Genomic DNA, 11610 nt, shown 5'->3' on the forward strand with positions numbered 1-11610 from the left:
GGTTAGAATATCCCTTCCTTGTCTGTCATCATACTTTGTGTCTCGCTCCCAGGAGCTGCATTGCTCCTCAACAGACGTGCAACCCCCTGCTCATGCTGCAGTGGCCACAGCCATCTACTGCATCAAGTTATGTTCCAAGGCACCAACTGATATTTGAATATATGGAGGCAAACACTTGTCTGTTACAGGTGTATGGCAGATTACTTTCCATTGCTAATAAGATCCTGGTAAGGAAAGAATTTTGGACCCTTCACTGTGTGGTCACCTGCACAAACAAGACCTTTATTTTTCCCACTAGATTTCCATTTTTCCCTCCTAGTAAAAATCTATAGTTATAAGTGTGCGTGGGTTGCACTGTTTCCGCTGTGACTGGAATGGGACCATTCCCACGCTACTTGAAGTTTTGCATTCTTGGCTCATGAGATTACTTGCAGAAAGCTGTGGCTATGTCTTCCTTTGATGAAGATGCTCTTATCTTAGGTGAGATGTGGAGTGCTTCATCTTGCAACATTTCTGCTACCCCCCCAGGCAGAGAAAGAGAGAGAGAACAGAGGAAGAATGACAACTTGTACTTTCAAAATCACAATCTCATAAGGACAACAGTTGATAACAAGCCCAAGCAAAACCAAACTACTGACTCACCCTCCTCTCTCCTAGCCTACTGGGAAAGATTGAGGATTTATGCACAAATAGTAACACTGGCTTCAATGAGACCCTTTTTTGTCATTACAGGAATTGATGCTTTTTTAGACTATGCATTTATTGTAGAAACTTGACTCAATTTTTTTCCCTTGAGCCAGGCTTCTTTTATCAGCAGTCCTGTGATAGAAAAGGAGCATATATTTCCTTGTGTGCCTCTATTAATATGAAGTGAAGAACTGCACATTTCACATACCCATGTCCTGTCTGCAAATAAAATTATGTCTGAGATTATGACTTGCAAGTGCTTTCTAGCAAAAGTGAAATTTTGCATTTTGAATTAAATGCCTTTGTTTCTACAAAAGAGGTAAGAAAGGCATTCCACAGGAAAAACAAAGAACCCAGCCAAACAAAAAGAACTCCATAGAAATATTAGTATAGATAGGACAGAGATTTGTAAATGTGATGTCCTATGTGTGCCTTCTTAGTAATTTATGGGCAAGTGAATAAAATCACAGAATTATGTTTGTTTCCAAGCCTGTATCAGGTTTTTGTTATTAGAAATACATGTTTAGCTGAAAGCATAAGTCTACTGCGTAATAGTCAGGACTGCAAAACCAAGCATGCTTCTGACATTAATTAGAAGACATTAAAGTTAATACTGCAGGGGCAAAATGGATCCAAAGCGTTTCTGTATATGCCATAGAGGTAGGATTAATCTCATTTTTACTGTGTGAAAGGCAGTGAATCTCAAATCGTCAGGTGGGCTCCTTAGCTGTACCAATAGGCAGAAGTAAAGTGCTTCAGGGTGTGATTCATCCAAAATTAAGGCAGGTGTCTGAGAGAAGGGAGGCATATCTCCCTCAGAGCATGTCCCTCTCTGTGCTCTAGAGAGAGTGCAAGTGACTCTCTTGCAAGATGGATCCCACCATTGGAAATGTCATTGTTACTTTTGCTACTAGATCACTGCCTTACTTGGTGCTTACTAAAGCTTGATCTTCAATATCTTCTCTATTTATCCCTTCCCTGTAGTGTTTAGGCTTCTCCATTACTTTACTGCATGCTGCTGAATTTAGCATAGAACACTGAATTTATTCATTTTCAGTGGGATTCCCTCATGTTCTCAAGTACAGTATTTGTTAGCTCTTTACAAACACCAATTAAAATCTTCAAAGATGAGTCAAAAAATGAAGGCATTATTATTACCCCTTCTTTTTACAAAGGAGGAATGAAAACACCTAGAATAGAGTCGATGAAAGCCTCCTGCATTTCAGGTGTGCACAGACTGATTTTTCATGGCTTACAGCACTATACATCATTCTGGAAGCATGAGACACAGCCTGTTGTGACCTGGATTGCTACTTGTGAGAGCCTTCTGATTTCTGCAATCTGCCCTTTCCCAGGTCTTGTGTTTGCCACTGTGAAAAACTATAACCTTTTACTCCACTTAACACTGTTAGTAGCAGCTTTTTGCTGGGACAATACCACTCTGGAATAGCGCCACTTCGATTTATGTGGCTCGCCCACACTCCGTAATGTGTCATTCAACCAATTTCACTGTAAGAGCATTGTTTCTGGCACTGCAGATCCATTTTAGTTCAGGTTCTGCAATGATGGTGCTGCAACAAAAGCAGCTGAGCCTTAGCTGACAGCAGCCTCCTCCATTGCCCAGTCATAACACATTCCTACAGCACACACAGGCTATTCTTTGCCCCAAGTAAGGCAGAGAGTCCTGAGGGGAAACCACAGGAGTTTGCAATTAGGTCATGAAAAGAGTTTATGATCATATTCAGAAGGAGGCTGGAGTAAGGTTTCACAAGCAATTTGAATTTATTTTTCATTCTTGATTTTGCAAATGTAGATTTCTTCTAACAATTTAAAATATTGCCATATACTATTTTGAACAAGTCAGCAAGGGGAGAGGAGATGTGTCCCTGAGTGAAAGCTCTGCCTGGGTCATCAGCAGCAGTAGGTGCTGTGTCTGGCACGCTTCCAGCAGCTAAGCTCACACTCTAGGTGATGGCAATACTGTCGTCTCCTGGGCGCTAGAGGGGGATGGCTACACACGTCACATTGGTGGATTTCACAGCTGGAGAAACAGTGCTTCTGTTGTCAATCCAGAAGCTAAATAAAGTGGTGACAAACCTTTCTTCATTGCTTCTCTCTCTTTGTCTCTCCCTCTTTCTCTCTCTTTTTCTTTTTTTTCCTGGAGTATGGATTTTCTGTTGTCATCCTCTTGCCTTCTGTTCATTTCAGTCTCTGCTTCTTCATTCCAATGCTTTATTTCCATTGACTTCTAAAGGCTCTCTGGTGCTGTGCATTTCCACTTTCCAGGGAGAGCTCCTGTTTTTGCTCCTGACCTCTGCTCACAATCCCTCACCTCTCCTGCTCCTGCCAGTTTCTTGTACCTGCACAGCCTCCAACTTCATGCGACGCTTAAACACAGTAAATACAGGTTCTTACTCTGTCCTCAGCAAGACAAGTGGTATCTCAGCCCCTTTGAACAGGATACCAAGATAAGATCTGTTGATCTTCTGAAGAATCTTGTATTCAAGCACAGTGAAGTGAGATCCATGAGTATCTGATCTTGTGGGAGTTCCATTTGTATTTGCCTTCATGGTAGAAGGTAAAGTCATCTTGAAAATCCAAGATGTTGACCACAATCTTCCCTGTGGAGCACTAGGCACTCTTTTCAGACAGGTTTACATAGACTCACACCAGGCTAAAAGAATCATCAGCAAATACAGCATTGTCTTCTAGGTGAGCCAAGCCATGGGTCTTGTTGGCATCGTGCCCTACAATTCAAGGAGAGCTGATTTGAAGCTGTTGTATATCTAGATAAAGACCTTGAACAGATTTTTTATAATAAAGCTGTGAGCAGAGACTATCTGGTGTGCTCTCATTAGCCTGAAATTCAGGCTACAGAACCATGAACCATGTCCTGGGTTCACGTTGTTGGTGAGTCAGTAAGCAGGCCTTTTACTTATGAAGGTAAGCTGGATTCTGCATAGAAATGAGCTCTATTAATAAACTGCTTCTGTCCCTCTCTTCCCCTTATTTTTTTTTTGACCTTTTCTTTTGTTTGTTTGTTTGACCTTTTTGCTCCTTTCTCTAAGCCCCCATGACTATTTTTCATTATGCATATTTTCTGTATATTTTACCTTTCTAAAATTCCTCAGTCTTCCCACTGAGCTGAGGGTATTCCTTCCCCTCTCTACACAGCAGTGGGAGCTCTGAGATGAGAGCATAGCCCTTCCTCCCTTTTCCATTGCAGAAGCTGCTGCGTGTGCAAGGCCAGCTGAGCCCTGCTCCTTCCAGCCCCACCTGTGCTGCACTGTCTGGGTGCAAGTGGAGCATCTGTAGTAGTGGTAGAACCTTACAGGACTTGGGAGGTGTTTGAGCTCATATATCTGCTACCAAGTGATGTTGTAGATACCAAATGTACAAATGTCAGTTTTGGATGTATTCTGCTTGCTTAAATCTTGAGAAGAACAGACAAAAAGCAAATGTCTGGAACCAATGTTTTCATTCAGCATTACAAACAGCTCACCATGGAATATCCTCTCACCCTGCACTGCAGCAGATCTGTGGCAGTACTATTGAACCATTTTAATGAAAGAAAAACTACAAAAAACTTCAACTCTGAGGACTTGCCATGGAAAATTATCAGTCTAAAAATCCACAGTTCTGAAAGGTTTAGTTAGCTTAGGGACATAGGAAGGTGAGTTGTGTTTACTGCAGAGATTGTTACTTCTGTGATCACTACTACCTAGGGACTTAATTGGTTTGTCTTGGTTGGAGTTTGCTTCTTCTCCTTGATTTTTGCAATTTATTCCTTGATTAACAAAGTGGGAGAAAAATGTGTGTACTTTTGTCAAAACGGATAGGTACTAAACTCTTATTATTATTTAAACTTCTTTTTTCCTTAGTTGTTTGACTTCTAGAAGTCCTTTCAACATCCATCTCTGTTGATGTGCATTTTTACATATATATATTATATATATATATATATATATTTACAAGTTCTCTTTCCTTTGACTTTAGCTTGACATTTTAAGGAATTCTAAGCTGTCATACTCTTTGTTGTGTTATCTGTCCACGTGTCTGTCAGTGCCCATTTGGTGAGTATGAGCCCTCTTGCCAAGCAAAACTAGGCTGGATCTGCTACTGAAAACCTCAGAAATTAATTCCCTTAAATTTCATGGAAACCATTGCGAAAGGAGTGGGGCAGGAAATGGATACAAATAACTTCCCCTGTTGCAGCTGAAGTATAAGCTCAATGTTTTTTTCATCCTGACAGATGGGCAGTCAGCACACACATTGTTTGGCACCCACCCCAACACGTGCTGCCTCTTCTCCAACCAGACGGGTAGGGGACAGAGAGATTTTTGGGGCATGCCATAGTGCATTTGGAGGTGGAAACATGGAACTCTTGCAGTGAGAGATGCAGGAACAGATTGTACACATCTGTAGGAAACCATATTTTAGCATTTCTGCTGTCCAAGGAATATCTGACATCTATTTGGAAGGAAGTGAGGGTAATTATAGAAGGGTGCAGGCAGGGCTAAAGGGAAAAGGTCTTAAATGTGTAGGAAACTGGGCTACATTAGTTCTGCTGCTTCTGGCATGACACAGTAACTTTCAGCCTTTGTTATTCCCATTCTGGAAACAGTCGTGAACAACAGCGTTTGTCCAGTCAATAAATTTTTGATTCATGTTGTTTAGTTCCTCAGTTAGGGAAGGACTTTGTAAATAATGGGAGAGGGATTTAATGCCCACAGTTTGCTGCAAGACTTAGAAAAGAACCTAAAAGAAAGCAGTTAGTAAGGGGAAGCTCCATCCAGCAATTACAGCCAAGGACTAGAGTTCTCAGTGGAACAGAAAAGGGACTGGGGTCAGGGACTGACAAAGAAAAGGAAGGATTTATACTGATTTTACCATTGACCAGCCTTTTATGTATCTATCTTCAACTGAATAAAATTTACCATTGCCCCTGTTCCTTAAAGCCAAAAGCATAAACAGCTGGAAAAAAGCTCACTAGAAATAATACAGTTGAACCTAGCACAACTGGAAAGTATGATGCTCCTAGACAATCTTTAAATACTTAGACTAAGGGGTTTTTAAAGCACACAGTATCATGAAATGCTTAATTTTCTCTGCTTTTAATTATAAAATGTTACAAAATTACTTCATCGTTGAAGCATATATAGCTTACAAATATTTATCAATGATTTGCTTGAAATGTGTTTATTTAGCTCATAATATTCTCTCATCTCTTCAAAATGAAAAACTTTATTGCTCAGATGTCACTTGTTTTCAAAGCCAGTCTGGCTTGTTATATAGGGTTTCTAGAAGTAGTACATTTAGGGTGGCCTCTCCTAGGATGGGCCTGAAGAAGAGCTCTTCAATAGCATCTGCATCAATGTCTCGAAGAGATGTGATTAGCTGAAGATCGAAGCAAACCTGCTGAGGCTTCCATGGAGCATTGTTGAGATAAATTCCATCAGGGCTTTCTGAGCTTCCTGCTGCAGTAATTGTACGTAAGGGAGACATTTCAGGACACAGCATTCTGTCAAAACAGAAAGTAAAATAACAAATCCCGAGTAAACATTTCTGTTCTGTGTCTTTTGTAATGATGGGTGTCTGGATTTCTGGCTTATAGGACTACTTTCTCCATAGAAAAAAATAAACACTTCTTAAACATACTTTTTGGAAAAAGAAGGTATGTGTAGCTCAATAATTTGAATGATCATTGGGCAGCATTGTAATCACATTGGAATCTAGCCCATTACATTAAAATCCAGCTTTGAAATGGTAACAGCAGGTAATTTTGACTCAGTACAGATGGAGGAGTTCTGTAGTGCTGTCTACCCACCAAATGATGCTAAGATAGTAGTCTGGGCAGGTGAAAATATTCCAGCTCTAATCCACCCTACCTAGGTAACAGCAGGAGATGGAGAGGATGGTTTGGAGCAGTGAGCAGGCTCATGGCCTGAAGATGTAGGTTTCCAGTACACCCAGCCCCATCTCCTTCCTATTGTTGCCTCTGCTTACTAGTGTAGGCTGGGGCACTGTGGTTCACTGCACTATCTAGGTATTTTCATTTACAGTCTAAAAAGAGCAAGAGGAGTGCCTCAGCAAGAGGAGCGTCTGAAGGAGAGGCCTTTGCCCTATGGAGTCACGGTCATGAGCCTCAATCACATATCTCCCATAGCATGTGACCTGCTGGCTCACTGAGGGTGTTTGTGGGTGCCAGAACTCAGTGCTAAGGGCACCCTGTGTTCATCCTTTGCCTCTGAAGAGAGTGCCTTGTCATGTAGCTCTCAGCAACCTGTTGCCTCCTGTCCTGACTCTCTAAGGATATCTTTTCTCTCCTAGAATTGTTGCAGTCTGGACAGAGGGTAGAACACACTATTTGGCAACTTTTACAGTGACTGACCCCACACCTCCCTGGAATAGAATCTGAATAGCTCACACCAGGTGTGTTTCACACAGTATCATTCATTTCAGTGTGGGACGTTCAGCATTCTTGCCTAGTGCCCTGTACCAGGGCAAAACCAACCTGGCTGGGTTTCCTTCAGTCTGTAACTGGCTGACTGTTGTCAGCCTTCAGCAGCTCTCTTCTTCCTAGACACCACTGCCAGAGGAGAAGCCTCAGCCAAACCTGCAACCAGGCTAGCCAGAAATTAAGTGTTTGCAAAAGTCATCATCTCCCCCAGGATTACCAGCAGCTGCAAGCTGTGAGGATGATTCCAAATGTTAGATTTTTCATGGAAAGGAAATTGTCAGGATTTTGTGGATTCAGGATGAAGTTGCAATAGTTTATATCTCTTAAAAGATGCTTTATTTCCCCATTTGGTCTTCTTTTCTATGTAAGCAAATACTGGTTTTAATTTACACCTTATGAGACACTTCTTGTTCTGACATATGTTGTAATAATATTCAGTCAAACACATGTTTCCAGCTGTACTGTAAACCTCTTAAGAGTATCCTTTTTTTTAACAGAAGCCCTGTCACAGCCTGAATGGAATTTTTGAATATGTATGTGTACATAAATATGTATATATATGGCACTGATATAATAACAGCACTGCTTTTCACTGTTCCCATCTCTTCACTGTGCAGTCCCAATTGCTCTTCAGACAATTGTCAAAATCACAAAAATGTTTTCACCTCTCTCTGTGCTGTTCCTGTGTGGCAGAACAGTCCTACCTGCTCCTTCCTTTGACTTATTGCTTGGTTCCAAGTAGAGAAGGCCTTGCAGCTGGACCCTTCACCCACAGATACTGAGGCAGCTCCAAAGCCACCCAGCCAAAGCTCCCCTGGGAAGAGTGGGGATGCCAATATGTTCTGGAGAGTCTGGATTCTGTTGATGCAAGGTGCTGGTTTCCCCTCAGGGGCTGGTGCACAATTTCTTCTTAGCAGGCTCTTGCTGGCTCAGATGTGGGCAATCAGTAACCCAGCCAGAGCCTCCCACACAGAGGTGCTGCACAGATTCTGTTGTTATTTCCAGCTCTGGGTCTCTCAGCATAAGAAGGACATGGACCTGCTGGAATGACTCCAGAGGAGGGCCCTGAAGATGATCAGAGGTCTGGTGCACCTCTCCTATGAACACAGGATGACAGAGTTGGGGTTGTTCAGCCTGGAGAAGAAAAGGCTTTGGAAAGACCTTAGAGAAGCCTTCCAGTGCCTAAAGGGCTTTACAAGAAAGCGAGACAGGGACTTTTTACAGGGGCCTATAATGATAGGAGAAGTGGAAATGGCCTTGAACTGAAAGAAGGTAGGTAGGCTTAGGTCAGATGTGTAGGCAGAAATCCTTTACTGTCAGAGTGGTGAGGTATCGGAGCAGCTTGCTCAGAGATGTGAATGACACAGCCTCAGGGACTGGCCAGAAGGCCAGGCTGGATGGGGCTTGGAGGAACCTGGTCTAGTGGAAGGTGTCCTTTCCAATGGCAGAGGGGTTGGATTAGAAGATCTTTAGGGTCCCTTCCAACCCAAAGCATTCTATGATTCTTGTAGGAGGACCTACGCTCCATCGTGCTGCCTGCCACCCTCTTGCCAAAGGGATTTTTCTAATCATAGTAAGCACAATGTCTGTGCCACAAGAGATCCCTCAGGGCACAAGCAAAGCTTTACATAGTTGTCATGCTTCTTATCCAAGTGATGGCTGCTACAGCTGCATGCCTGGATGTCCTGTGGAACTCCAGCTCATGACCCAGCTCTGGTCCTGGCCCTTCCCCATTGCTTCAGTCAGTTTTGGTGGTCCCAACAGAAGTAAAACATTAAGGGTGGTAATGAGGTACTTCATAATCCAAAAGAGAGTTAGTCACTGCTGGTGACTTCCTGAAAACCTTTAGAACTGAGGCCTGCAAAAATAGTAGCATTTTGCCAAACATCAAGCCAAAACTTGAAACGTTTGAAAATGTGTTGCAAATATGTAGAAAACATTTTCTGAGTTTGGTGGAAGGTGTTGAAAAACTATTAAAAGTAGTAGTTGTGAAACAAGAGCTGTACAGGTTTGTTTTCAGCAAAGGGTGCTTTGGGCTGTGTATAAGCCCTGAGTACCTGTTTCAGCCCAGACTTAGATGGTGACTCTGTTTCATATGGAGGCTTAACTGAATCTAAGCTTAACTGATGTTCTCCAGGCTGCCTTCTGCAGCTCATGGAGAAATATTCCAGGAAATAGGGTCATCCCAGCTAAGAGCTGAGTGTCATTCCTGAAAGTGTGGAATGTGCCTGCAGACAGCATTGAGGGCTGCTGGCTCTCTCATACAGCACCCTGGGGAAGCAGCAGGCCTTTAGGAGGCACAAATCCAGAACATAACCCTGCTACTGCTGTTTCTCCTTAAGTGAATATTGCATTTTACCCACAGAGACAATAAAAATGCCAGCTAGTTAAACTGTGTAAGCTGCAGATGAGGCCTTTCTCCTCTTATCATCCCCCTGGATAAAAACAGTGGTTTCTTTTAGCCTGATTTTATTGTGAAAAAAGCTTGCACTGAAATGAACTCTTCTGCTCTGCTGCTGCAGCACAGACACTCAAGGCAATACCAAGCATCTGGATGACATTACACCTCAAGAATCAGAATTTGAATCCCATTGGAAGCAACTATAAAGTCACACAGCCTTTGAGCAGCCTATAAACCATCCACCACGAGAAATATAATGGAATAACTGAGGCATTCAAGTGTACTTTTGGTGCTGCCCCAAGTACAGCACACTGCTGACAGTGCAGCCAGCAGCAGTGATTGCTGTGGAAGGAGCTGGGCATCTGAGCCAGAGCAGGCTGGAGTCAATAAGTCTTTCCATTTACTTTGGTGGACTTAGAGCTCAGCTTTTAATGACTCATGCACTCCATGGTGCTGACTGAGGCAAACCTTCCTTCCTAAGGAGCCTGAACTTGGCATCAGAAGTGAGAGGATGCAATCAGAAGTCTTAGTTTGGTGTCCCAGGCTTTGAAAGTAGAGATACTAAGTTATATAAATATACATAAAAGCTGTGTAAACTCAACACATCATCCTTTTGCCTCACTGATGAAAATCAGATGGTTATTTTCTCCAGTGTTCTTGTTACTGAAGAAGCCTTTACTAAAATACCTCTAAAGCTCACATCATGTGCCCGTGTACCCTCTCTCCCTTGCTGTGATGTGAGGGTGAGGCTGCTGTGTTACCTTTGAGCTGGAAGTCATTGAAGTTACACAATTCTTTATGACTTACAATTTGTCAGATAGAGGTTGTTTTGGCTTACAGTGGGTGACATACTGCACAACGTCCAAGGAACCAAAATAAACCACATCAGGCAGAAAAACTGTTAAACCAGGGAATACAGGTTTTTGAGAACATTTAACAATATTCATAGAAATGAGTAAAACAAAACATTTTCTCTATGCAAATAAAAAATGTCAAATATCTTTCTAGGCACATAATAATTTGTGTAATTTCTGGGAGGACTTACCAGAATTAAAAAGAATAATTCCTTTAAGATAGGCATATTCTTTTGCACTTATGTCCAGGTCCCAGAATTTCCACAATAAATTCTTCATCTTCTGAACTTCTGTGAAAGATGCCCCTGCTGATGAGCTGCCCAGTTCATTCATAGCTGTTGAAGACTGATTGAGGAGGATTTTTTTCAATAAACTGGTGGCTGGAACCTCTCTCAGGTCAAAATCCACTCCTTCTTGTGCCATGCCCAGGACAAAAAGAGGGGCCCAGTTCTGTTGTATGAGGACAAACTGATCCTCCCAAGGCATGTGATAAAAAGAAGGTAAGTTTCTAATAAAAGTTGAAGTCTTCAACAGCACTTCAGAAGCTCTTCTGCATGTGGCTTCTGGTGTTCTCAGGACAACTCTTCTGTCCAAATAAGGGCAGCATTTCCTTCTTGCAGAGCAGTGGGGGCTGCAATGCTGCTGGTGCCACTTGGTCTCACTTCCTTGCTCTTTGTTAAGGATCTGGTACAGGATGCTTTTAGAATGGAGTGTCCCACACCGACATTTCCCACATTTCTCAGGAGGGATCTTGGTGGCCATGCAGCCAGAGCTCCCTGTGGCAGGAAGCAGCATGTCTGGAGCTGTGCGTCAGCAGCAGGGGGAGGGCCCTTCTGCCACACAGGGAGGCATTGTGTGCTTATATAGACCTGGGCAGGTGTTGGAAAGTGATATGACCCTGATCCATAAGGTTACCTTGAACTTTACTTGCACCAGTGTGTTTTGAATGGGGCGTGGCTGCAGGCTGCTGGCGTCCCTGGGCTGCTGTAGCCCAGGGTGGCATGGGCCAGTCCTGGGGACAGTCCTAGAGATGGAAATCCTGTGTTTCAGAATTACCTCAGGCTTCTGTGAGATTTGAGAGAAACCTCAGAGAACGTCAGCTGTTGGGAGTTCATGACAGTGTTCTCTCTTGCATTTCACAAATGGTAATTTCAAACACAGAATGTGAAGGCTTAAGTCATAGACTTGATTAAGTTGGAATAGACCTT

General features: G+C 42.7%; 1 protein-coding gene across 1 annotated transcript; it reads right to left on the reverse strand.

Moving 5' to 3' along the window:
- Positions 1-5955: 5955 nt before the first annotated feature.
- LOC118685763 (nuclear receptor subfamily 0 group B member 2-like) lies at positions 5956-11164 on the reverse strand. The gene is given in 3 exon segments (XM_036381436.1): positions 5956-6089; positions 6092-6208; positions 10594-11164. Coding segments are annotated over 3 exon segments (822 nt in total).
- Positions 11165-11610: the final 446 nt, after the last annotated feature.

The sequence above is a fragment of the Molothrus ater genome, chromosome 3 (assembly GCF_012460135.2).
Source record: "Molothrus ater isolate BHLD 08-10-18 breed brown headed cowbird chromosome 3, BPBGC_Mater_1.1, whole genome shotgun sequence".
Classification (NCBI taxonomy): domain Eukaryota; kingdom Metazoa; phylum Chordata; class Aves; order Passeriformes; family Icteridae; genus Molothrus; species Molothrus ater.